The 27710-nt window shown below is 47.5% G+C and overlaps 2 protein-coding genes across 6 annotated transcripts in view; one reads left to right on the forward strand and one right to left on the reverse strand.

Moving 5' to 3' along the window:
- The first annotated feature begins 3189 nt into the window (after positions 1-3189).
- Positions 3190-12954, forward strand: TNFRSF18 (TNF receptor superfamily member 18). Its single transcript, XM_035120481.2, has 6 exons — positions 3190-3436; positions 7136-7252; positions 8033-8120; positions 8367-8464; positions 9883-10005; positions 11166-12954. Exons 1-6 carry the CDS (start codon positions 3301-3303, stop codon positions 11297-11299), a joined length of 696 nt encoding a protein of 231 aa, XP_034976372.1. The 5' UTR covers positions 3190-3300; the 3' UTR covers positions 11300-12954.
- A 1701-nt stretch (positions 12955-14655) lies between these two features.
- The window catches only part of TTLL10 (tubulin tyrosine ligase like 10), a 191405-nt gene continuing 178350 nt past the window's right edge, over positions 14656-27710 (reverse strand). For all 5 annotated transcript variants that reach the window (XM_060276205.1, XM_060276203.1, XM_060276204.1 and 2 more), the window contains 5 exons: positions 26826-26997; positions 23429-23569; positions 21829-21945; positions 19087-19180; positions 14656-16830 (listed from right to left, as the gene is read on the reverse strand). In XM_060276205.1, the coding sequence (XP_060132188.1) occupies positions 16004-16830; positions 19087-19180; positions 21829-21945; positions 23429-23569; positions 26826-26997 (1351 nt within the window). In that variant the 3' untranslated portion in view covers positions 14656-16003. The remainder of the gene's footprint in view (positions 16831-19086; positions 19181-21828; positions 21946-23428; positions 23570-26825; positions 26998-27710) is intronic.

The following is a 27710-nucleotide window of genomic DNA, read 5'->3' on the forward strand; positions in this document are numbered from 1 at the left end:
CCTCTGGAAGAGGGGGATCCAGGGCTTCCCCTGCCTCTATAATCCCTGATGCATAGAGTCAAGTACACCTCCCCACTCCCCAGGGAGTAGGAAAAAGATGACAATGGACCACCAGACAGGTATCCCTTGATGGAGTTTGCTGAAACCAGGTATTCACAAAGCCCATCTTCAGGAAAGCCCAGAGAGCAAGGATCTGTGTAAATAGTTTTATTGGAAGGTGTTTGGGAACTGAATCTGATAACAGGGATGAATGATGGGCTCATGTTACTGTGCAAGATTCCCTTCTTCTTAGTGACTTGTGGGTGATGTATTGATGATGTATCTGGAAATGTATTATGGGAAGGGGGGGGTCTTAAAAGTCCATGCAACCCCATGCTCGGGGTTCCTACTCTTTGTGTGTTTCAACCTTGTTGCAACAAATAAAGATCAGGTCTACTAACCGCTGTTTGCTTCTTTAACTTGGCTGGAGATTCCTTCCTTTGCTGACCAGGGACGGAAGTGGCACCTCGATGAGCTGGGCAGTGGAGTAAACGTGCATCCAGAATTTTTCTATAACACTGGGAAGGAACCCCATGTACAGTAGGAAAAGCAAAACTCTTATGCTAAACCTCTGCTGCCTTATGAGATGCCTGCCTTGTCGCTGAGCACAAATGAGTCGAAATGGCGGCCCAAAGACCTCGCCCATGTCCAGTTGTGATCAGTTTCACCTGGGGAAAACTTCCTTGAAAAATCTTTCTGGCATTACAAATGGCAAAAGTATAATAGACACTGTGCTGGCTTCAGAATTTTCCCAGATAACATGCTCGAAAGCTTAGTTTTCAGATCCATATCTATTAATCATAAGCTAAATCCATGGTGCCAACGAAAAGGGGAGCAAGATATTCACCTCCCTCTAGAAAACATTTCCCGGAATTGATAAATGACCACGGAAAGATGCATGACAGAAACCTTTTTTAATATTGAGGGCCACATTCCCTCCAAGATAATTTTCTGGGGGTCGCATGCCAGTAGCAGATAGGGACCAGAGGCAAAAGTAGGTGAAGCAATGGATAGGAACATAGAGAGCTGCCTTAACCTGAGTCAGACCAGTGGTCCATCTAGCTCAGTACTGTCTACACTGACTGGCAGCAGCTGTCTGGGGTTTCAGATAGGGAGCATCTCTCAGCCCTGCCTGGAGATGCTTGGGATTGAACCTGGGAACTTCTGCATGCAAAGCAGATGCTCTATCCTTGAGACGCAGAAACTTAGGAAGCCTCCTTAGACTGGATCTGACTATTGGCTCATCTCTCTCAGTATAGTCTACACTGAATGGCAGCAAGTCTCCAGGGTCTTTCCCAGCCCGACCTGAAGATGCTGGGGCTTCCTGCATGCAAAGCAGATGCTCTACTCCCGAGGCTCAGAGCTTCCTCCCTCAAAACATCAGAATTTCCCCGTGGTTCCAGGACCATTCAAGCAGAGTTCCCTGCCCTCGCTCGGCTGCCTTTCCTCCTGTGCTGACTTTCAGTAAACATCTCCTGCTGAAGACCCACGGAGGCAGGAAAGCGGCACTGAGCATCTGAAACATGCCACTGAGTTCGTCAATCCGTGTTTCCCAAACTTGGGTCGCCAGCTGTATTTGGACTACAATTCCCATCATCCCTGACCACTGGTCCTTATAGCTAGGGATGATGGGTGTTGTAGTCCCAAAACAGCTGGAGACCCAAGTTTGGGAAACACTAGATCAGAGGATTGTTGCCCTTTATTAGGCGACAGCTGACTTTTTCTGTATCGCTTGAATGACTCCTGCTGCTCTTTGAACATAAGGAGCGTTCTGAAGCAGGATCAGGCCAAAGGCTCATCTCATCCAGCACCCTCACAGCGGCCAACTGGATGCTTCTGAAAAACCCACAAGCAGGGCCTGAGCTTATATATAAACTGATGATAAGAGACAAAGACAGGTTGACAAGGATAATCCAGATCAAATGGGAGCAGGAAGTTATGATTCATTCAAACACGGTACAAGAAATGATGAAGAATATAAACAATATCAAAATAGAAAAGTATAAGGAATTAAGTAGAACTTTTTTACTAAAATGGTATAGAACCCCGGCACAATTGGTGTATTTAGTGAAAGGATTTAGCCCCAGATGCTGGCATTGTGGTCGCATAAAGGATTCTATTCACACATGTGGTGGGAATGCAATCTGGTTAAGGAATATTGGCAGAGGATCATAAGGGTAATTTCTGGACTATTCCAAACAAACATAGGAATTAATAGGGACTTGCTATTTTCGGGAATATTGGGAAATAATAAAGTAAGATCGTGATTTTAGCTGGAATGGCAGTTATTGCTCTAGGATGGAAAGAAAAAGCTAAATGGAATATGGAAAAATGGAACGATTATGTTTTTGAATATGTACAATCAGAAATATTTGCACAGATAGCGGCAGAGGATAGATGGGAAAATAAATTCCAAAAAATCACAAACAAGTGGGCATTTTATAGGAATTGGGTAGAAAGGGGAGAAGCCAACCCGAATATACAAGCACGAATGAACAGACTGTGTACATGGTTAAAAATATGAAGAAGGAAGGCCCGATCAGGGGGGAGGGTGGGAAGGGAGGGGGGAGGATTGTGGGGGGAGGCAAATTGTAAAGATACGTGGAATGAACTCATGCTTTTGTTATGTAAACCTAGTAAAGTAAATAAATAAATAAATACCCCCCCCCCAAAAGCAGGGCCTGAGCTCAACATCTCTCCCAACGTGATTTCTAGCAATTGGCATTCAGAAGCATCCTGAATCACTAGTCTCCCTTCAATAGTCTTCTCCACATCTAATCCTGCTTTAAAGCCATTTAGATTGGGTGTCTGTCTCTGTCTCCTGCGAGAGAGTGCGCCGCAGTTTAGCTATGAGCTATGTGAAGGACTCCTTCCTTTTGTCTGGATCTTCCAACATTCTGCTATATTGGACGGCCCCAAGTTGCAGCGCCGGGAGAAAGAGAGAGTGTGAGAGCTTCTTGCTGGGCTCAGATTCCCCCTCATGTCTCTCGCCTCAGTGCTTCCTGTTGAGAGCTGTGGTTCAAGAGGGCCATACGGACACACCATGCAGGAAATGACATGGCTTTCGTTCCACAGAAAACACGTGGGCTGTTCTTTGCTACAAAAATGTGTCAAAAGAAGCGAGAGGGAGACAGAGGGGGAAGAAGAGGTGGGAGACCTTCCAGGGGCACAGCATTCCCAGCCAGCGCACCAGAGGGCTAGTTGTGGGAGAACTTTGAGTCTCCATCCCCCACGGAAGAAGTGAAGAGGCGACCGAAGGAAATGGAAGCCAAGTCTCACCCCAGATTAGACAGCCGCTGGCTTTGTTTGGTGATGCTCTGGCTGTGTATGGAACTAGCACAATCCACTACTGACGGTCAACAGGAGTGGAGACCTTGTTGCTCGTCAACTCTTGCCGGTAAGTTTGGAACAGAGTTTTAACATTCCTTAGGTGAGCAGGTTTGAGGTTTTGGACTGTCTGGGTTGATAGCTCTTTTCTTGTAGCCCAGGGGAGTTCATAGAACCATAGAATGGGAAGGGTACCAAGGGTCATCTAGTCCAACCCCCTGCAATTCTAAAGAATCTCTGACGGAGATAGAACTCTGCATGTGCACCAAGGCCCTGTTGAATTTGAAGATTCTGAGGCTAGCTATTATCGGAAGTAAAAGCCTAGCGTTCTCAGAGGCCCCACTGCAGCGTAGGAACATAGGATGGTCCATTCAGCTCAGTACTGTCAACACTGGGTGGCAGCAGCTCTTTGGGGGTACCAGTAGAAATGTATGATCTTTATCCAGGTAGTGCCCAAATTATTGACTCAGCCTTTCATAGGAACATAGGAAAGTGTTTAAACCAAGTCATGCCTGTTGATCCACCTAGCTCAGAATTGTCTACACTGACTGGCAGCAGCTTTCCAGGGTTTCAGACGGGGTCTTTCCCAGCCCTCCTTGGGGACATCAGGAATTGAACTGGGGACTTTCTGCATGCAAAGTTCTACCACTGAGCTCAGGCCTTCCTTTAAGATATAGGAACACAGGAAGTTGCCTTGTACTGATCCAGAGCTTCAGACAGGACCTATCTCCCAACCCTACCTTGAGATGCAAGGGAACAAACCTGGGATCTTCTGCATGCAAAGCAGTTGCACTCCTGCTGAGCTACAGCCCTTAAATGTCAAATTGACATTCTTAAGCTTAGGAAACCAGCAGACGACTTGTGAAAATTATTCCCACCCCTCATTTTTCCTGCATCTTTTTAAAAACAACTGTAGGGGATCACCACTAATTTTCAACATGAAGCTTAGGACATTGCCAGAGGCTTCAGCTATGATTCTATGATTCTAGGGTGTTCTTGCCTTGATACCCTGAAAATGAGCCTAATGGTTGCGAGGAAAGATACCATTGTGTTTGGAATGTGTCTCCCCATTTCCAAAGTCTCATCTCAGGGTTCAAGAGAACTATAGCATAACGAGCAACAGGAAGACTTCTTACATGAGATAGGCCAAGCGGTTCAGTGGTTAAACCAAAGTTTACTGAGATAATTTTATTTGTAATACTGAGAACTTCCTAAGAACTACACTTTGCCAAAGCTGGCATAATGTCTAGCTATCCTATCCATCTTACCTATTCTATGCTGTCTACCTATTTTATATATCCTGTTTTTCTATCTATGCGTAACTTAACTTTCCTCTTCACCATAAATGTCAGCCTATCTGTTCAATCTATTTCATCTCCCTTTCTATTCTGTCAAATGCATTATCTGTCATTTTACCTATCTTCCCATGCTATCCTTTATTTTCTATATTTGCAGCTTACCAATCTTATGTATATGAGGGACGCGGGTGGCGCTGTGGTCTAAACCACAGAGCCTAGGGCTTGCCGATCAGAAGGTCGGCGGTTCGAATCCCCATGACGGGGTGAGCTCTCGTTGCTCGGTCCCTGCTCCTGACAACCTAGCAGTTCGAAAGCACGTCAAACTGCAAGTAGATAAATAGGTACTCCTCCAGCGGGAAGGTAATTGGCATTTCCGTGCACTGCTCTGGTTTGCCAGAAGTGGCTTAGTCATGCTGGCCACATGACCCAGAAGCTGTACGCCGGCTCCCTCAGCCAGTAAAGCTAGATAAGCACCGCAACCCCACAGTCGTCCGCAACTGGACCTACCGGTCAGGGGTCCCTTTACCTTTACTCTTATGTATATTTTTGTCTATTGACCCGTGTGCTAGTTTCTACCTATAATTCCATAACTTTACAATCCCATGCTTATCTGTCTATCCGATCTGTTCCTATTGTATCCTCTCTCTTTTTCTCCATCTTTACAGAGCTTATCAGTCTTTTATATCCTTTTGTTTATTGACCTGTGTGTTAGTTTCTATCTTTTTTTTACACAACTATCCTATCTACCATTTCTATATATCATTGCCAATCCATTAAATCTATTCTATTTCCTTATAATATTCCAACCTGTCTTCTTATCAATTCCTTCTATCCTTTTGTTTATTGAACTGTGTGCATTTTCTATCCATCTCAATATAATTTAATCTTACTTGCTGTGTATATCAATCTAGCTATCCAAACTCTTCTACTTAGACAGCCAATCTGTCTGCCACCCAATCCTGCTGCCTCGTTCTTTTCTATCTTTCCAGGTCTTATTTATCATGACAGTGATTAATTTATTACGAACTCTTCACCTTAAAGTCCCAGGGTAGGTTACAGTATTAAAAGCAATATTAAAACAATTTAAAACAGGCATCCCCAAACTTTGGCCCTCCAGATGTTTTGGACTACAATTCCCATCATCCCTGACCACTGGTCCTCTTAGCTAGGGATCATGGGAGTCGTAGGCCAAAACATCTGGAGGGCCGCAGTTTGGGGATGCCTGATTTTAAAAAACTAATCTTATCTATCATTTCGTTATTGAGCCATGTGGTGGTTCAAACATTTCCCATTGACCAAAACATTGAAACTGCATCAGCTGAAAATAAGAATTATACACTACCAACATGCCCACCTTTCTGCTAGACAAAAGGGGTACATCTGGCGCGGATCTTATTTGCCATAGACCACCAGACTAGGTGTCCATTTGCAAGCCTAAGTGGCAGCAGTTAGTGCTGGGTTGGGCCATAATAATTTCATGAAAAGAGGGGGGGATTTGGGGCTGTTTTCAGGGGGCAGACTCATTTCAGTTTCCATACTGCTCCAATTGGTTGGTAGTCACCATCTTTCCCCTTCTCCCAGTTCCAAAGGATGGGTGTGTCATAATCCACAGGGATGTCTTCCACTAAGAATGATGGCCGAAACAAGAAGTGGCCAGTAGTTTGGCAAGGCTTTAGGACCATGGATAGCACCCCATAGGGTGAGACAAGTCATCCAAGTCTTCTCAGCAAAGTCCTCCAGCAACCAGCTGAGGATTTATAGTAGGATTTATAGTAGTCATTAACTGGAACCCCCAACCCCTGAGTGCCCCTTTAGGCCAGTTAGGTGACCAGTGCCTTTTTCTGTAGCTGTTGGCTTCTTTGAGGCAATGGAGTTTCCGGCTCTGTTGGTCTTTGTTTGGGGTTTGGTGTCCCAAGGAGTCTGTGAACCACTGATCAAAGGCTGTCAAGAGAAATGTCACTGCAGGATTCAGCGGGGAGGCAAGCTCTGGTGCCCACCAACCCACATGGCATAGGCGAGGGTGTGGATCAATCATCTCCTCAAAGCTGCAGTTGCTGGAGGACTCAGAGTAGAGCCATCAAAGTTAAAGAACACGCTGGAAAGCCAACGCGTCATAGTGGTTAGCATGTCGGAATAGGACCTGGGAGACTAGGGTTCAAATCCCCACTCAGCCGTGGAGCTCACCGCATGACCTTGAGACAGCCAAAGGTCTTCAGCCTCACCTCCTTCACAGAGCTGTGAGGATTACATGAGGAGGGTGGGGGGACCATGTACATGAGCTCCTTGGAGAAAAAGGAAGGATATAGCTGTAATAAATAAAATAACTTAGGTTAATTGATTTCAATGGAGCGCTGCATTTTTCTCCCAGGGCCTGGGCTAAATCACGGTGCCCATCATAGACTCAAAGGGGCAGTTGTAAAGAAATTTGTATTTATAACCCTCTTTCCTTGCACACCTTTCTTCATCACCAGGGGTCCCTCCGAAATCCTGTGGCAAATGTAGTAGTGGGAAGTGCTGTAAGGACAAGCCATGCCATCAATGCCGGGCAGTGCCAACATGTCCAGAAGGGCAGGAACTGAGCTGTTCAGGTAACCCTTGAGTCAATCCCTTCTTCCTCTAAGTCATAGGCCTTGGGTCCTCCAGGTGTTGTGAGACTACAAGTCCCATCATCCCCAGCCAGCAGAGCTAAGGGTCAGGGATGATGGGAGTTGTAGTCTAACAGCGTATGGAAGGCAAGACAGACAAGAGGTAAAACCTAGCAAGGTTAAGGGGTCTGGTCTGGCAGAATGGTGGTGGATCAGGGGTTGGATCCTGTCAGAATGAATGCGATAGAGTAGGGGGCAGAGCCTGGCAGGGTGTAGCAGGACAGAGGGTGGAGCCTGGCAGGGTGTGGTGGATCTGAGGGCGGAGCCTGGTGGGGTCTGCCAGGTTCTGAGCCTGAACAATAGGCGTGATTGACATCTAATGCCCTATAAAATATATTGTGGAAGGGGGGGGATTATTGGGTTGCCTTTGTTTTTATTTTTCATTATGTATTTTGTGGGGGGTTTTATGTTGTAATCTCATGTTGTGAACCGCCCTAAGATCTAAGTGCATAAGGCGGTATACAAATTTTTATACATAATAATAAACATGTTCTACTAGGGTTTTTTGGGAACGGAGTATCGGCTTCTTTTAAAGTTCCGTATTGTTATACCGTCTCACTCAATTTTATAGTTCGCCGCTTATTGAAAACTGTTTTGGAGTGATTGCACACAGATTTACTAAGCAGAAACAGAGAAAATGTTGCTTTGTTAGAAAGCATAAAAACACAGCAGGGAGCCTCTCAGCAGTAAGTAACCACCTACCTCCCCTCTTCCTTCTTCCAGGCACTATTGACTTCAGATATTTCTGCAGCCCATGCCCTAATGGAACTTTCTCTGATGCCAAAGGCAGCTGTTGCAGACCTTGGACAAAGTAAGTCATTCTCTGCTTTGCAGCATAAATAATAATAATGCTATTTTATTATAGGAACATACCGAGAGAGACCATTGGTCCATCTAACTCAGTGTTGTCTACACTGACTGGCAGCAGCTCTCCAGGGTTTCAGACAGGGGACTCTCCGAGCCTGGAGACACAAGCAAAACCGATGCTCAACCACTAAGCTGTAGCACACCTTGAGCACACCCATGTTCCAACCATCATTCTTTCCTTCCTTTGTAGCTGCAAGACGCTGGGGCTTCCAGTTCGACGACCAGGGAACACAACTCATAACGTGGAATGTGGCAGCACGAGACCCGTCACCGTAGTTATGCAAACTGGTACGGTTCTGTTTTCTGTATCCGAAATGGGCCTAAAAGACCTACACATGGGAATCGCAGAGTTGTTTCCGACACGGTTATATCCAAAGCAGAGCTGTTGAAATGGATGAATCTGTTTGTGGTGCCTGTTCACTTCAGTTGGTCTACTCTGAGTACAGCTTGCACTGAATACTGTACACACAGAGAGAACGTGGACACAGTGGGACTGGATTCCAATTAAGGCTGTTGCCAAATCTCACACACTTGGAGACACGCGTTTTTGACGCGGCCCAGGCAGGTGGTGGAAATGGGAGGGTGACCTCGGCGTTATTCTGGGGGCAGGAGCAAAGATGTCCAAGAGGAGGCTTCTCCTTGGTGACAGAGATGGGTGTTCTTGGGGCGCAGGGATGATGGTCACGGCTAGCAAGAGAGTTCTCTTGCAGGTGGCAGCAAATATTAAAGACAGGTTTGGGTGTTTGTTTCATTTTATATATTTAAGCTCATAAATATGCTTCAAATTCACAAGGCATAACAGGTATAACAGCGTTGTCTCATCACTGCTTTATGTTAGTGCCTATCTGATCAAAAAACCTGAAAACAAAGGAGGAGGGAAAAAAGATATTGTTAAATAAAGAATGTACTAGAAACATTAATTCATCTGTTACAATATTATGAGCCCATTAATAACTGAGGAAAGAAGAGTATATAAAATAATACCTAGCTTTTTAAGGGGGGGGGAAATACCTTTAAACAAATAATTTTTCTCATCTTTTATAAAAAAAGATTTAAATCTATAGATACTCAAGAAAGAAAATAATGAAATAGATTAATATGAAAAAAGCCAATGAAAAGATCAATGAAATGGAGGGTTAGAAAATATAAATTATGAACACCGATTAATTACAGATAAATTACCCTCTTAAAATGCTATGTAATATTAAAGTAATTCCAAATTCTATAAATTAAACTCTCAACCCAATTAAACTCCAATTAAATAAGACAAAAATGAATTATACGGAGGAGTGTTTTCTTCAGCTTCCTTGTTTCGAAAATCTAGTGCTTGTTTTTAAAGCCTGCTGCAGAGAGGTGCCCTCACGCTAGGAATGAGGAACAAGCCATCGGGCTCTGAGCTATATAGGGCCTGGTGTGCTGGGATTGGCCCTGGGGAGGTCAGCTGACAGAATGCTCAGGTGGCTGGTATTGCAGCCTAGATGGCGCCCTTGAAGCACATCTAGGGAGTTGGAGCTCAGCCAAAGTTCCGTCAACAGGTCTATGCCACAGATTATTATTATTATTTAGCAGCCAGTCACTTTTATGTGCTTTTATTTATTTATTTGAATGGTGTTTTATGTTTGAATACTCCCCGGGTGTTTTATGATAGGGTGGTAAAATAATGCTCTTATAATAAATACATAAATCTATGCACATTAATTCTTTAGATTCCACGGTCACGACAATCCTGACCATTGTGACAGCAACGGGCCTCTCTCTCCTCATCCTGCTGACGTTCTTTTTAATCATCTGCGTATGGACACAGAAGAAGAAACTGCCCCTGGTGGAAGGTCAGTGTAGCTTTTGGACCCCCTCCTGGTGCCCACCCAGAGTTCCCTCCTGACCTAGCCATGGCAGTATCAGTCGAAAGCCTAGTGTCAAAGGGTGAGCTGGCAGTAAGTTACAGTGTTCAAAGTTGGCGCTAATTCCTTTATTATCAAAAGGACAATCCTCACAGACTTGGCAGAGTGTCAGGCCTAATGAGCACAACAGCTCATCCCTGGGAGGTCTTACCCCATGAATCAATTGCTGTGACCGAAAGCTCCCCACAGCTAAGTCCCCTTCTTTCTACGCCTTTCCCCAAGTAATCAGAGACTGAGCCTGCGTGCAGCCTGCTCCTCCTTCACCCGTTTCAGCCCTCTTCTGGTTCTGGGAGACAAGCGGGGAGGCGAGCTTGTCGCAGAAGGAGGGCGAGACACCTGTGTTTCTTCAGCAGCCTGACTCGTCTCTGCCTCTTGGCCTCTCTACCCCCCTCTTCCTGTTTCAGCTTCTGCCTCCGATTCTGGACTTCTCTCTGCCACCGACTCTCCTAGCTCACTAAACCCTGTTAGCTCTTCCAACACCTCCTCCTCCTCCCAGTCTTCTACCTCTGACCACTCATCGCCATCCCACTACCAGTCCCCAGTCTCTGAGCCTTCTTCCCTTAGTGGGTCCCCAGCTGGTCTCCCCCCCCCAAACACCATTCCTCTGCATCCATGACACCTGGACTACGCCAACTTCCAGTAGGGTTGTGCTCTGGATCTGACCCAAGCCCGGATCCAGCACCAAATCACCCTGCACTGAGTGGAGAGACAGCCCCAGTCAACTCAGGTTGGGTTGTCCCACCCAGAGCAATTTGCCCCCTGACAGAAGGTGGGCTGGTTATGGGGCAGGGGAGAAACAGAAGAAGAGGCAGGGTCTGCTTTGGCAGGGCTTCCTTACAGGGAATGTGCTATCAAAGCAGCACCCAGCAGGATTGAACCCAGCACCTCCTTCTCCCTCCACACCCCTCCCAACCACAGGTTTAATTAGTGCATGTCCTCATTTTTCTGTGCCCATTAACCCTTGCTTGCCTGGGTGGAGGGTACTCCACCTACCGCATGATGGTCAAATTTACATTCATTGCTCCACCCGCTTTTGCCTTTGGCCCTGCCCACCTCTTTGCCTCACCATTGGTACCTTTGTCCTGCAGAGCCTGAATCCATCCACCCTTCAAACTTCCCAGGATCTCATCATGAGGACACCTGCAGTTGCCAGTTCCCAGAGGAAGAGCATGGGGAGAACATGGACAAATGGAAGGCCTCACAGATCTCTTTGGCCCATTGAAAGAACTTGGGGCGGATCCACAAGCCTGTGCAAAACTCACCCCGCAATATCTAGGCGGCTGATCTATATGGACGGCAGCTATTATTTTTGTTGTAACATGATGGGGCTTTGGGTGCCTGAGCTGTTTCCCTCTTAGGTTGGTTCCTTCACTGCTACTAGCTGTCTCTAGTTCAGATCACCTGCTCCACACTGTGACTATGAGAGCTTTCCTTTAGTCTTGCCGGCTAGGGAAATCAGATTACGAGGAAGGATCTCCAGGAGATGGAAATTCCAACCCTGCTTCCCCTATTCACCCACCCCCAGTTGCAACTGCTGGAACAAGCCACCCACTTTCCTAGGCAGGGTTTGGAAGATGGAGAATGAAGGAGACGTCCTCGTGGGTAGGGCGGTTGACGTCCGATTTTTATTTTTATTTACAAAAACACTGGTCCTATGAGTACTCCATGGGTATGGAGCCAGGGAAGGCGGGGCCAGAGTCTGGCGGAATCTGGCGTACATTGCAGGTGGGGTCAGAATGTGATTGGGAGGGTTGTGGGCGGAGCCTTGCAGACTCTGACTTCCCAGACTTCCTTCCTGGTTCTCTGAGAGAGGAGGGTCATCTCCAATTACATTTCACTAGGTAAAGGTAAAGGGACCCCTGACCATTAGGTCCAGTCGTGACCGACTCTGGGGTTGCGCCCTCATCTCGCATTATTGGCCGAGGGAGCCGGTGTACAGCTTCCAGGTCATGTGGCCAGCATGACAAAGCCACTTCTGGCAAACCAGAGCAGCACATGGAAACGCCGTTTACCTTCCCGCTGTAGCGGTTTCTATTTATCTACTTGCATTTTGAGGTGCTTTCGAACTGCTAGGTTGGCAGGAGCTGGGACCAAGCAACGGGAGCTCACCCCGTCACAGGGATTCGAACCGCCGACCTTCTGATCAGCAAGCCCTAGGCTCAGTGGTTTAACCACAGTGCCACCTGGGTCCCTCAGTTCACTAGGAGCAGGCTAATTGAACTGAATGGACCTGAGCCAGCCTTGCCCATTTACCTCAAGGGATCTACTCTGAGCAGGATTAGCTCAGCCCAGAATGCTGTTTCACTGGTCAGATCAGCAATTGACCGGCCAGTTAGCAACCCTTTCTACGTATATTGCTGGGGGGTGGCAAGACATGGCCTAGGCCAAGGCAAATGATTTGCGGTACCCGGAGAGAATGATGTGCCCTTCATGCCTAGGACAGCCTTCCCTTGGTTGGCACCCTCCTGATGTTGTGGGCAACGTCTCCCATTGTCCCTACACCCTGCGAGGTGTAGTCTAAATCATCTGGAGGCCCCTGGCTTGGAGATGCCTGCTCTAAGAGCCTCTCCCTGTTTGGTAAGCAAAGGGCAGAGACTCAGCTTAGAATCTGCAAAATGGCAATCTTAACAGGATTGTTTCCCACCCTCTGGCACAATGTGTATCTCCAACTGCAGGCTGCCTGGTGGCTTTTCTGCTTATCTCACCACCCCCATAATGACGTCCCTCCTCAGGGTCTGTTGCGGAGGCCGTTGTCGTGAGCTTTCCTTGTTTCGAGAAACCTGCTTTGGGAAACCTGAAGGCGTTTTCTTTTCTTTTTCTTCTTCTTTTCTTTTACTCCGCTGCTTCTTCCACCGTTTCAAAGGGTGCAATTCTGACGCAAGGGAAGAAAGTTTGCTTTCATCGCAAAAGCAGTGGCGCCACCCCCGTCTCTTAACGAGAATCTACATTCTTTTTTTAATTTTTAGAAAAGGAAGGGGGGGCAGATCCTTGAGCTGTGCTCTCTTTGTGAAACTGACAATTCTCTGTTAAAACAATAAAGCTTCAATTCAGCTTCACTCGTTTCTTTCTTTCCGCGGCTAGTAAAGAGACTGCGGAAATTCGCGACTGTGATACCGGGTGACCTCATGGGAACTTTCCTTTTCTCCGAAACGCCCTGCAACGGAGTGCGTGCCTCTTTAAAATGTTTTCAACCGTTCGCCGTGACTCACGGCTTCGGGTGTTTTCCCCACTTGAATTTCAGGACCAAACTGAAGAAAGGATGGTTTTGTTACACGGCTGGAAGTTGGGGGTGTGCTTTGCGCCTGCACACTCTCAGAGAGCTTCTTTCAACCCCGCACAGATTCTGAAGCTGCGTTAATCTCGCAAACGTGGGGCTGGCATTTCCACAAGGGGGGAGAAAAGCAACAGGGCGAGGAAGGAGAGGCTACAGTCCGGTGCATGCATGCAGAAGGCCCCCCGGCTCAATCCCCAGCATCTCCAGGCAGGGACAGGAATGACTGTCCGAAACCCTGGAAAGTTGCTACCAGTCAGTGCAGACAAGACTGAGCTAGATGGACTAATGGTTTGGCTTGGGATAAGCAGCTTCCTGCGTTCCTATGAAAGGTGGAGTTAACAGTTTGGGCACAACCTGAGTAAAAATCATATGTTTCTATTGGCGTTTTGTTAAAGAGAGGATTTTATGGTGAGAGGTCACAAGCTGGACTGCTGGCTTACCCAGAGGCTCAGTGTGGGCAGCTGGCTAGGCGGTGTGCATCAGTGGTGGGGCATCTACTCTGCGTGAAGGTCCCAGGCTCGATCCCTGGCATTTCCAAGTAGAGTTGGGAATGTCCCCTGCCTGGAACACTGGAGAGCCTCTACCCATCAGCTTACACAATGTTGAATTAGACATGCCAGCAGTCTAACTTGTATAAAGCAGCTGCCTACGCGTTATGTGAAGGGATGTAGCATGGTGGTAGAACATCAACTTTGCATGCAGAAGGTCCTGGGTTCAATCATAAGCATCTTCAGGAAAAATTGGGAGGCATCCCTGCCTGAAGGCCTGGAGAGGCGCTGACAGTCAGTGTAGCTGATGTATTGATTGGCAGCAGCTCTCCAGAGTGTAAGACAGAGAAGGAACCCTCCCATCAACAGCGACCTGATTCCCTTTTGCCTGCAGTTGCCATGGTAGTGGCATAGCGTGGGTTGCTGGTGCCCGGGGTAGGACAAGTGGGTGGACTGGGCAGATGGGTGGAAGCATGTGTGTGTGTGTGTGTGTGTGTGTGTGTGTGTGTGTGTGTGTGTGCTGAGTGTGCAAGACACATGGCTGCCGCTGCTGATAGTTGGCTGTGCACCTTCTCAGCTTGGCGGCTCTGCTGCCTCCCAGCTCGGCATACGGGCATCCCTTTAAGGGCCATGAGGAGAAGGTGGCACCACCCCAGGCCTGAAAGCCTGGCCCGGACACGACTTGCCTCCCCGTGGCTCTGGAAGGCGTTGGGAGCTCAGCCACATGCCCTAAATAGGAGCACCTGTTGTGGGGGTGCCTGATTGTGCCCTTCTTATAATTTTGTGCTTGAAGTCACCACCCCTCTGCCCCCCCCCCCATGCTATTGCTGCTGGAGCTGGGATTTGGGAATTCCTGCATGCAAAGAAAAAGTTCTACACTGTACTCTACATCTGGAGACAAAGCATAGCCATATGATAGCCTTCTCTATGGATTTCGTATAATGCTCTTTAAAGCCATCTAGGTTGGTAGCTATCACTCTGGATAGTTAGTGCAAGGCAATGCAGAGTTGGGAGGGGGGAGTTTCTGAATTGCCGGGGGCTGATGTAAGCAAGAGGAAAAATATTGGCGTCTTAGGAAGCAGTTTGCAAGCACAACGTGGGCTGGCAGTCTGAATCCAACGTTGGCTGCCATGGGAGAGGCAGGACCCTCCTGGAATGCCAAGCTTTCCACCTATCCTAGGCTCAAGGTTGTATATATGTGCCAATAAACGATGTATCATAAAGACACTACAGTCTCTGCTGTGCCTCGCTGTCCGAAAGGAAACACAGACACCTGGTAGCCCTGGAATCTGGCATTGTTCAGAGATTGGGGTGGCATGCCACAATATTATTCACCTGCTAGTTCAGTTAGTAGAACATGAGACTCTTAATCTCAGGGTTGTGGGTTTGAGCCCCATGCTGCGCAAAGGATTCCGTCATTTCAGCGGGTTGGACTAGATGACTCTCAAGGTCCCTTCCAACTCTACAATTCGATGATTCTGTGCTCTGCTCAATGAATGATCAAGCAGGGCGTTATGGCATGTTCCACATCACACAGAGAAGGAAAGAGAGCAAGGGTGTCAGTTTCCATCATGCTAGTGACCGCCCCACCCCTGAATAGCAATCTCAAAGGGAAGGCAGAGGAGTCAAGCAAAATCACAGGGTCTTGACTATGGGCAGATGCATGTTTTTTACACCATGTTTTCTTTTCTTGTTGTTGTCTCGAGAGATAATGGCGTGCACCTCCAGAGGTGAAGTCAAACCTCTGCCTTAGCTGCACCGAAGTGACCTCCCCTTGGTGCAGACCTGGGCAGTTTGGTCCTGGGCTGCCCAGACAACAAGATCCTCCCTCCCAGCCTCGCCGGCGCGGTCCAAGGAAAGCAGAGCAATATATTTGGCACCAGCTTGGCTGCAACCGTCTTAGGGACTCCACTCTGGATTTGTGTCGGGTTTACTCATTATGAGCCTTTCCTTCTCCCTTAAAACATATCAAGAATAATTTGCGTAAAAACAAAACAAAGCCCAACACCGATCATTTTTGACATCCTATAAGGGATGCCACAGATTCCATTTTTAGAATTGCTGAAAGAAGTCAAGGACTGGGGTTGCTTTGGGTTTTTTTTTTCTCGTCGTCCTTTATAGGAAAAAGAAGGAGGGCTTTGGAAATACACATGCGATCTTGCTTTTAGGAGCCCCGGTGAGAGAGCTTCTTCTCTTCAGGGAGGGATTCGCCACAGCTCTGGCCCTCTGCCAAGGCCTTGCCACTCTCCCCGGGCAGCTTGGAGTAATTCATGAGCTGGCGCAGTGGCTTGGCTTGCTCCTGGGAGGCCGGGAGATTTGGCGGGAGGCTGGACTGGAGATGGAGGGAGACCATCTGCGAGCTGGTCAAGGGGCTGTCTGCCCCGTTGCCGCTGGCCCCCAGGAACTTGGACCCAAACGTTTGCTGGAACCAAGCTGCGTAGGACCGGTCCTTGGAGGGTACCGCAGCAAGAGCAAGGCCAGAGGCTCTGGCCCTCTCGTCGTCGGCCTCGGCCTCCGGCTGCCTGTCCGAGACCGGTGGGACATGCTTGATGATATACTGGTTGCCACTGCTGCAGACTTGGTTGCCCCGAACGGTTTTGGTGGACGGGGAGCAGGCGAGGTTGGGCACGATGGAGATCTGGATCTGGGGCATGGGCAAAGTGTTCCTGGGGGCACCCTTGCTGGGCACGGTGGTGACCCCTTCAGAGTGGGCGGGCGCCTCGCCCTTGGCTGGCTTCTCCGGAGATTTGGCTGGCTGCTTCTCTGCCGGGCGCACGGGGCTCACGTTGTAGGTGCTGTTGCAGAAGCTGCTGTTCTCGGTGAGGGACCGGTGGTTCCTTAGAGAGCGGAGGGACGTCCTGCTCCTGGTGGGCCGTGACTGGTTGCTGTCTGTGCCCACCCCGCTGTACAGCAGGGAAAAGTGGCAGAGCGATTCCAAGGGCAATATGTTCTGGATCTTCTGGCTCTTGGTGAAAATCTCGATGGCCAGATCTGGGAAAGGCCGAGAGAGAGAGAGAGTCAGGAATAGGGGTGGTGTGGGGAGAGACCCAATGCAGTTTCCACCTTTAAAGACAACTTACTTGATTCTCGTTTCTGAAATGCAAAGCCCAAAGCTAGCTATCTTTCAGAAATAGGACAATGTGATCCAGCCCTGAGGGCCTTCTGGCAGTTCCCTCACTGCGAGAAGCGAAATTGCAGGGAAACAGGCAGAGGGCCTTCTTGGTAGTGGCGCCTGCCCTGTGAAACGCCCTCCCATCAGATGTCAAAGAAATAAACAACTATCGGACTTTTAGAAGACATCTGAAGGCAGCCCTGTTTAAGGAAGCTTTTAATACTGGATGAATAATTGTATTTTAATATTCTGCTGGAAGCCGCCCAGAGTGCCTGGGGAAACCCAGCCAGATGGGCGGGTTATAAATAAAATGATGATGATGATGATGATGACGACTACTACTCTCTGAATTTCGCAATGCAGCTCTTCAACTGAGTAAATTTGCATGCAAAAATGTACAGTCGTACCTTGGTTCTTGAACGTAATCCATTCCAGAAGTCCGTTTGACTTCTGAAATGTTCGAAAACCAAGGCACGGCTTTCGATTGGCTGCAGGAGCTTCCTGCACTCAATCGAAAGGTGTGGAAGCCGTGTCGGACGTTCGGCTTCCGAGAAACATTCCCAAACCAGAACACTCACTTCTGGGTTTACAGCGTTCGGGAGCCAAAACGTTTGAGTCCCAAGGCATTTGAGAACCAAGGTATGACTGTATATCCTAGGTAGGGCATCATGTAGCAGTGGAAATGGCGTACAAAGATTCATTGCGCTAAGGAGAGTTGCTTTGCAAAAATGTGTATATAACGGCAGACAAAAACATGTGCTTTATGAGGAATGCACCCCAAAATGCTGATGAAATTCCACAAGGACTCCACAATAATCACAAACTGATGTGTAAATGTGGAGAACTGAACCACAGAGTGGGAAGCAGAGGGTTGTAGTCAATTGCAGATCCTATTGAAGTTTATGAACATGAGGCTAACTTAGGCCTGTTAATTTCCATGTGCCTACTCAGAGTGGGGACATAGCTGGATACAACCCTGAGGAACTAAGAGAAACTGAATTGGAGAGACCCACCCACCCCTTCTCAGGAACTGTGCGATGCAATGTTTTTGGTCTCCTTTGTTAGGGAGATCTGGACCTGCTCAATCTAGACCCAGAACCTCCCCAACGAAGAGCAACTTCCAGGCTCCCCTCCTTTCCCTTCTGGGGGCTCTGGGCTCTGGCCAATCTATGTGAAAAAGGACCCCTGGATGGTTTAGTCTGGTCAGAGGCAACTATGGGGCTGGGGCGCTCGCCTCGCTTTCATTCCGAGGGAGATGGCATTTGTCCACAGACAGCTTTCCAGGTCAGGTGGCCAGCAGAACTGAACCACTTCTGGCGCAATGGGACACTGTGACGGAAGCCAGAGCACACGGAAACGCCGTTTACCTTCCCACCGCAGCGGTACCTAGGTATTTATCTACTTGCACGGTGTGCTTTTGAACTGCTAGGTTGGCAGGAGCTGGGGCAGAGCAATGGGAGCTCACCCCGTCGTGGGGATTTGAATTGTCGACCTGATTGGCAAGCCCGAGAGGCTCAGTGGTTTAGACCAGGCACGTCCAATAGGTAGATCGTGATCTACCGGTAGATCACTGGACGCCTTTGGTAGATTACTGGTAGATCACTGGCTCCCCCCAAAGAAGCTCAACAGCTTTGGCTCCCCTTAAAAAAAGCTTTAAAAAATTGCCCTGAACCGCCCAAAAAGGGGGCTTTCCTCCTCCCTAAGAAAAACTCAAAAAATTTAACCTGAACCCCCCAAAAGAGGGTAGATCACTGCCAGTTTTTAAACTCTGCGAGTAGATCGCAGTCTCTTGGGAGTTGGCCACCCCTGGTTTAGACCACAGTGCCACCCGCTCCTCCCTAGGAGCCAGTCTACAGCCACCTGGGCACCAACACTGGGCAAAGCAGAGCTTGAAAAAGAGTGCCAGGTCCAGCTGGCTGGAGCTGGTACTTTGGATGGGCTTATCGGCAGTCGAAGTCCTCCTGGGAGCCTGGGCAATTGCCCAACAGTGCCTATTCCTGGCGCCGGGTCCCCTACACAGCTATAGAAGCCATGGGAGTCCTGGGCACCTGGTCCACTCTGTTCATGGAGGAGTGGGCTTGTTTCTGTACTCCTGAACCCCTCCATTTTCCTCATGGCTGCTCAGCTTTGCTTACCCAGAGTCTCATTCACCACCGTGGGAATGATGCTTTTCAAGGCACTGCAGTTGGTGTGCAAGGCAGGGTTAGCGTTCATCTCCAGGAGCCAGACCTGATTTAAAAGGGAAACAGCGGGGAAACACATTCGTTTCTTTGCATACAGGCCGAGTTGCCGGATCGCCAGCTCCGGCCCTGAAATCCAGGCTGCAAATCAGGGCCGAGGTGTGCGTCTAGACTAGTTTCAAGCCTCAGGATCCACTGGATCCTGCCTTTGAATCCTGGATCTAAGACTCTGCAAGAGAATTATTGTGCGACGACACAGGTGTGTTATTATTATTATTATTATTATTATTATTATTATTATTAAAGAAAGCACGTGGCTCCCTACAAATCTTGGAAATTGTAGTTTACCCCTCATTGAACTATAATTCCCAGCACCCTTAACAATCTAATGCTTCTAGGGTTCTCGAGGGAAAGCCTTTAAAGGCATGTGTGTGGTCCCTGTTTTGTTGATCCTGGATAGCTCACTTGGTTAGAACATGGTGGTAATAATGCCAAGGTTGCCGGTTCAACCCAGCTGCATTGCAAGGGGTTAGACTAGATGATCCTCAGGGTCCTTTCCAACTCCACAGTTTAATGATTCTGTGTTCTGTCCCCCCCCAAAAAATTTGTTTCCGTTTTCCAATTTGACCAGTGAAAATGTTCTACGATTGCCACTAGGTGGCACTAAAGTCCTTTCTATTTTCTCTCGTAACCGCCTCCCCCCCCCAAAAAAAACCCTTTCCTATTGCAACAGAGGCTACATAAACAAGTTCAAGGAAGCTAAGCGTTTAAGGGGAAAGCGCCAGCCATATATTTCTGCAGGCAGCAAAAAAGAGAGAGCGAGAGCGAGCAGTATAGTAGTGGATTCAGGCCAGTGGTGGCTTTCTTGGAAGTGCGAAAAATATCCACAAAAGCGTTGACTCATATAGAATTGTTTTTATGCATATGTAGTTTGAATTAATCATGTTGTTGTTTAGTCGTTTAGTCGTGTCCGACTCTTCGTGACCCCATGGACCATAGCACGCCAGGCACTCCTGTCTTCCACTGCCGAATTAATCATAACTGCCTATAATTTATTTAACTGGGTGCTAAAGATAATGAAGATTATGATGTCCTTTGATCTCATGGCCTGAGTATCCTGTTTTAACTGTTGTGTTGTTTTAACGAGGATGTTCTATTGCACATTTTCACCATGGCCATTTATAGTTTAATGTTTAAATAGGATAGTTTTGCTGTGGGCTTTGCCTACGATATATATTTTAAATTATTCCGTATTTTAAACAATGCAGTGCAATTGTTTTTTTGTGCTTGTGTTTTGTAAACTGCTTAGAAAACATTTCGGGAAGTATATGGCATATAAATCATATATCCATCTAGCTCTTACACAGAGTAGACTGAAAGAGACCCAAGTTTCTCATGTTCATCAGTTTCAATGCATTTATTGTGAGTAGGGCTAAAATAGGACACAAATCTCTCTTCTTATATTTCTCTATTAATAATAATTGGGTTGTGTGCAACAAGCCCAACTCAGAGTATGCCCATTGAAATGAATGGACCTAAGTTAGTCAAAACCCATTAGTTTCCACAAGTCTACTTTGAGTAGGACGGAAATGGGATAAAATCCATTATTATGATCAATCATCAACAAGTTGTAGTCAATGAACATTTACTCTGAGTAGACCCACTGAAATCAAAGTGTGTCGTGGTCCTTAATTTCTTTTTCTTTTTTTTAAATCAATTTTTATTAGATTTTCACTTACAAATCAATCATATCAAACCAATTATTCCAAATTATACAAATATATATCTATTAAACCAAATATTATGCCAAATTATAAAATTTTTGCTTCCCCATGCTTCAAATTCTGAGGGTTCTGAATATCGATAATTGCTGCCATTCAAATCAAAGTTCCAAGTTCTTTCCAATCCTTTTAATCCAACATAGTCCAATCTTTTCCAACAGCCTCTGAAATGTTTTCAGGCGAGATTTACCGCAAAGCCTATGTTTCTGTGAGGATTTTTCTGTCCAGCTTCCCCATAAATCCTTCGTGGTCCTTAATTTCAGTGGGTCAATCATTGACAACAACTTATTATTATTATTATTATTATTATTATTATTATTATTATTATCCTATAGAGCTACCCAGATTTCAAAAATAGCCTTTGCTCCATGAATTTGCCTAATCCTCTTTCAAAGCCATCCAAGTTGGTGGCCATCACTGCCTACTGTGGCAGGGACTTCCATAGTTCAACTATGCACTATGTACGTCTGGAATCGTCCAGCATTCAGTTTCACTGAATGTCCACGACTTCTAGTATACCCAAGCCATATAACGTCCTGAGGCCAACAGCGGGTGGGTCCAGAGGGGTCCAAAGTGTGCAAAGTGACGAGTGCAAATTTTACCTCTGCGCAGTGGGCTAGTTTCTACACACCCCTCTCAATCCTCCACCCAGGAAAGAAAGAGGCACGGTCTGAGTTCAAGGACACATTCCAGCCAGGCAAAAACACTCAGGGGAGGTGTGAAGCAAAGCTGGTGAGGGGATGTGTCTAGGCAGAGAGACCGGGAGGCTCACCCCATACAGCCACCATTTCCAGATCTATGGGTTCATTATCCATCAGAGGAGTCCTTTGGCTGCCCTCCTCAAGCCCTGACTCTGGAGATTCGTGCCTCTCGAACCGCGGCCCACTCAGCCCAGGATGCGGCCACGTGACTGTACCTTGAAGTCTTCGTCGATCAAGAAGTCGCACCCAATGAGATCAAAGTATCCCAGCTTGCACTCCAGCTTGGACTTGACCGCCAGGAAACATTGCAACATGATCTCTTTCATTCTCTTCTGAAAGACACAGAAGGACGGCATGATCCCGGCAAGTTCCCCCCTGCCCCACAAGACCTCTTGCGAGTCAGGGGAAGCCACAAAAGATCCAGATTAGAGGATCATCTGCTTATGTCCAGTCCTTGGGTGGTCCCCCGCTCATCCCTACTCGGAGTAGACCCATTGGAAGTCACGGGCGCTTGGGCGCTTGCCCACTCATGGTTTATATTTATTTATTTATTTTTACACCCCAACTTCTTCTTCCCTGAAGGAACTCAAGGTGGCGCACATAGTCCTCCCCCACCCTGTTTTATCCTCACAACGACCCTGCCAGGTAGGCTAGGCAGAGAGAGATGAGCCCAAGGTCATCCCCGGTGAGCTTCATGGCCGAGAAGGGATTTGAACCCTGGTCTTCCAGGGCCTAGTCTGACACCCAGACCCACTACACCACCACACCAACTCTCAATGGGATCAAATCCATTTCAATGGCTTTTTAGCCAATGCAAAGAGCTTCTCTCCATGAGCAAGAGCGGCCCCCACCCTTTCCCGACCCCCTTTCCCTACTCTTTCAGAGGTGGCGCCCATTCTGTGTCATGCCATGCCCCGACAGCAGCCATTTCCTGTTAGACTGAACCTTCAACGGCAGCCATTTTGTGGCTGGTGTCCAGGAGCACTTTCTCAACATCCCCAAGATGCCCATTGGCAGGTACAGTCACATAGGCCTCTGCACCAATCAAGTTCCACAAGGCTCCCCAATTAGATCAGCTGCATAGCTGCCAAGTACCCCGTTTTCCCCGGGAAACCCCCGTTTTTACTTACCTTTTCCCAGTGGTCCCCCGTATCACTTCGTCTCCCGTTTTTCTCTGTTATTTTCTCCTGCCGGCAGCCATCCCCCCCCCTGATTTGCCCTTCTATGGGCACCAAAAATGGTTGCCGGCGGCTTCAAAAGTAGCTTCTACGCATGACCAGAAGTGCGTAGAAGCTACTTTTGAAGCCGGCGGCGGCCATTTTTGGTGCCCATAGAAGGGCAAAGCGACACCGGCAAAGCGACACCGGAAGTTACGTCGACGCAACTTCCGGTGTCACACGGCTGCCGGTCCCGGATTCTGCAGTCCGGGACTTGGAAGGTAAGATCAGCTGGTGGCGTTGTCTTATGGGGTCCAGTGGGGCATAATGGTTTAGAGCATCAGACTAGGACTGGGAGACCAGGGTTCAAATCCACCGCTCGGCTGGAAGCTCATTGGACGATCCAGTGGCTGCCTCTCAGCCCAACCTACCTCACAGGGCTGTTGTGGGGATTAACTAAGAGGGAGGGGGAAGCATGAGGGCCACCTTGAGCTCCTTGGAGAAAAAGCTGAGGTACAAATGCAATAAATAATAATAGAAATAATAATAGATAAAACAGCGGAGCAACGTTACAGACGGACAGGCTCATCCTGGAGTATTGGCTGCAGATGCTGCAGCAACAGGTGTGGGGTGGGCAGAAGGAAGTGTGGAAACTCACAGTGAACCCATTGAAGACCCAGTCCTTGGGGAGCCCTTTGATGTGCCTGAACCTCTCGTTGACGTAGGTGTTGAAGCGCTCCATGCGCCACACGGTCTCCTCCTTGACGTGGCTGTACATCGGATTCTTCTTCTGAACGTACTGCGGGGAGTTGGCAGAGAAAGCAGACGCCCTGTTAGGGGCTGTGCATTGTAGCGCTGGATCTGCTGCCCCTTCCCGAGGACAAGGGTCTGGGCAAGGAGCAAGGGGGAGCAGGTTTGTAGGACGGGGAGCAGGATTGCTTATAAGAACCTAAGGTGGCCAAAGTCCCATCTAGCCCAGCCTCACAGTAGCCAAGCAGGTGCCCCAATGGGAAACAGGACCTGAGCGCTACAGAAACTCTCCCCTCTTGTGTTTCCAAGGAACTGGAATTCAGACTGCATTCAGAAGTGGAGTTTGGACACAGCCGTCATGGCCAGGAATCTCACCCGCAATGAATTTCTCTTACCCACCCACCCCTATAAAGCCATCCAAGTTCTTGATGAAGTGAATCCGACAGTTTAACCAGGTGCAGGGTGTATGTATTGACTGATTATTTCAGATCTTACAACCCATCCTTCCTCCTTGGAAGGAGCCAAGAGTCACAAGACAATAAAACCACATTAAAAAGAGAGAGAGAATGCGTGCGACATTTGACATTTGATTGATGCTTTGAATCCCTTGGATTCCACCTAATGTCACTCAGATTTTGTGTGGATTCCATTTGTTTTAACGTTGCCTGAAAAAGAGGGGCAGAATTTTCTGCAGTTTCTCTCTCTCTCTCCCTTCCACATAATATGAGAACCCTAGGCGTTCATCCAGTAGCTCTCCAAATGGCGCAGCAATAAAGCCACTAGCACACTTCCAAAGCTAAGCAAGGTCTGGCGTGGTTTCAAATTGGATGGGGACCTGCATGTTGAGATTCCTGCATCGCTAGGGGTTGTGCTGGATGACCCTCGAGGTCCCTTCCAACTAGTCTATGATTCTATGAAGCTGAATGTTGGCAGATTCAGGGCAGACAAAAGGAAGGCCGCCTTCAAGTAGCCCAGAACTAAACGGAGGAATTACCGGTAATTCCCCAAACGGGTAATGGCGGCTTTAAAAGAGGACTGGGGAAATTCATATGGGATGTTCCATGATGCGTTATGATTTACTGTTTACAATTATATTACTATGTTCTTGTTTCAAGCTGCCCAGGGAAGCTTTTTGTTATTGGGTGCACATGCAAATATCGTTCATAAAATAAAAGGCGCGCACACACAAATCTAGGGACCTCAATCAATCGGGCAGTTTTCCAGAAAGCAAAGGGGTGAGTCTTCCACAGACCTTCTGTCTATACATTTCTCAGTGAAGGGGCAGCGACAGGGGGAGCCCCCCAGGTCTCTCCGCTTTGATTCCACTTCTTAAATATGAAAATTCAAACCATTCCCTCCTCACTCCCACCCCCCACTCCGGTGGGACACAATTGGGGGCGGAGAGGCAGTTTTCTGTGTCGCCACCACCTGCTCTTCCCTGAATTTCCTGGCTTCCTCCCCACCCCACCCCACCCCCACCGATGAGATTTGCAGGTACACTCTTTTGAATAACAACACCTGGCCCTCATTTCATGTCCTTTGTGGCAATGGGGTCTCTCCGGAGCCAGCGAGGCACCGCAGCTCTCTCCAAATCCCAAGCTGAGCAAACAGCTCTGTTCAAGGCAAAACACACACACACAGCACCCATCTTGCCAAGGTTATTAAGCTGCAGGAAGGCGATACCAAGTGGGCTGGGCTGGCAAGGATAACATATGCTCCAGCTGTCCCTGTTTACTATTTTCGGGTGCCCATCCTTGGAGCGAGAAGAGAAATCAATTTTTCTGTCTGTTTTTCTCCTCTTGGGCAGGTGTGACGTATTCGATAACAAACGGGGGGGAGGTTCGAATCAGAGAGCCCCCATTTCAAGCCTTGCTCCGATCATGCCTTTTGCTTAAGAGGCCTCAGAGAACTATTTATGAATTATTTCAAAACATCTACATGCTGCTTAATCGTAAACCCCTGCTTTCAAATCAACACCTCAAAGTGGTTTGCAAAGTGTTACCTGGACGGCTTACAAAAACGCCAAATTTAAATTAAATCTCTCTCATCACCCCGAGCCCTTGAAGGGAGACAGATGAATTTGCCAGCCTTCCCTGCACGTAGAAATCTAGATGGTCGGGGGGTGGGGTGGGAGTTAGAGCATAAGTATCGTTTATGGCACGGGTTGTGGGGAACCTGTGGCGCTCTGGACATTGTTGCTGCTGTTAATAATGGTAATAATTAGTATTAAACAGCTGCCTCCTCACTCACGTGGCCCCAAGTGACTTACAAACACAAACCCAATCACAACAGGAACAGCAAATAAAACCTAGAAGTGCCTCTGTAGGAATAAAAGGCAGGTTTTTTTTTACAGATCTTGCCCCTGTTGAACTCCAACTCCTATCATCCCTGAGCAAAAGTGATGCTGGCATGAGGCTGACAGGTTCAAACAATGTATTGCCGGCCGCAGGTAGCATCATATATTTTCATGACCTTGGCCCAGCTACTTAAATTTAGCACCTGCTGTTTTTGAGGGTTAGGCTTAGGGACGGGTGAATCTTTCAGTTTTCCTCCATTTCCCACTTTTTGCAATCTAAAGATTAGTTCTTCACCTTCCCGCATTGATTTGCAAATATCTTCTTCTTCTTCTTCTTTTTAAAAAAGAAAGTTCTCATGGAAACTCGCCAGCATCTTAGTCTACATTTTCCCCTAATTTAATATGTCATTTTGCCTACCATTCATTTTCTTTTTGGAGGCAATTTCCCTTAATATACTGCATTTGGAAGCATGTTAATTTCACCAATAGATGTCCTTATTTATTTATTTCATAAAACCCACACGGTGCCTGATTTGCAAAATGGGTAACAACCACTTCAAAGCAGTTTTGCAAAAAAAAGAAACGAAAAAGAAAAACAGACTTCCAAAAGGTTAAAATAACAATAGACTAAAAGCAGATTAAAACTCACATCCACTTTCTAAACATCTGGATAGGCATGCCCAAACAATAAAGGTTTTTAGAAGGCACCAAAGAGAGGGCAGTGAAGGGGGCCTGCCTGGTATCAACAGGCAGAGAGTTCCAACGGCTACTCAAAGGTCACGTTCTTGCACTCTTTCCTCTAACACACACACATTTTTGACTCATCATTGGGTTGCCGAACCAGATCGCAACATTCATAGCAGTGCGAATTTCAAGGAAAGCCTGGCTTTGGTTTGGTTTTTAGGTACGGTGCCCATTTTAATGGAACACTCCATGTTTGAGCGAAGGCCCAACTATTTCCTGGTCCATAGAATTAGGCCTCCCGCTCAAATCCTGCCCCCCCTCTCACCTGATTGGTCAGATGAGAAGTGAGGTCTTCCGACTTCGGGTCGTAGTTGAGGCATGTGAGGCGGACGTAGCCGTGGCCAAAGAACAGCATGTAGGGGCATGTGCAGGCGATGAGGAGGTAAGAGCGAACATCAAACTTCTTCCCCTCTAAGAGCAGCGGCTTATCAATATACCTGAGGAACCGGGACGATATACATCTCTGTGGCACCTGAGGCTCTGGGGCCCTTCAAGTCTCGCTCATTCCAATCTGCTTATTTCATTTTTTATGTTCTAATCTATTACATTTCTATTATTATTATTATTATCATCATCATCATCATCATTTTTATTATTAATAGAAATTTCAAAATAAATCAAAGAAAGCGCATGGAATTTATTAACACAGCAGGCACAAGACAGCTCAATAACTATGCACCCTCATAATCTTAATATTTCCTTCTTCCATTACAGTTTCTTTACCGGGGGTGGGGGTGGGGTTCCCATGGAAAATTATTCTTTTCAGGGTTTCGGGGCGAAAAAGATAACTCGAAAGGTCCATAGTCTAGAACACAGATTCTCAAAAGAGGATAACCTGCGGTGGGGTGTGTGGGTTTCAAGTTCATCGGTTTGGTTGAATTAATTCAACTAATTGGATTTTGGAATGCATGTGCAGTTAATGTTTACTGTTTCAAACTGTATCACATTACAGTGGTCTCTCGGGTTACAAACACTTTGGGTTACAGACTCCGCTAACCCGGAAGTAGTACCTCAGGTTAAGAACTTTACCTCAGGATGAGAACAGAAATCGTGCGGGAGGCCCCATTAGCTAAAGTGGTGCCTCAGGTTAAGAATGGTTTCAGGTTAAGAACGGACCTCCGGAACGAATTAAGTTCGTAACCAGAGGTAC

This window comes from Zootoca vivipara, chromosome 6 (assembly GCF_963506605.1).
Source record: "Zootoca vivipara chromosome 6, rZooViv1.1, whole genome shotgun sequence".
Lineage (NCBI taxonomy): Eukaryota > Metazoa > Chordata > Lepidosauria > Squamata > Lacertidae > Zootoca > Zootoca vivipara.

Coding starts and splice junctions, on each gene's coding strand:
- TNFRSF18 (XM_035120481.2), top strand. CDS start 3,301: ATGGAAGCCAAGTCTCACCCCAGATTAGACAGCCGCTGGCTTTGTTTG. Junction 8,465..9,882: donor CACCGTAGTTATGCAAACTG/GTACGGTTCTGT, acceptor TTAATTCTTTAG/ATTCCACGGTCACGACAATC. Junction 10,006..11,165: donor GAAACTGCCCCTGGTGGAAG/GTCAGTGTAGCT, acceptor TTTGTCCTGCAG/AGCCTGAATCCATCCACCCT.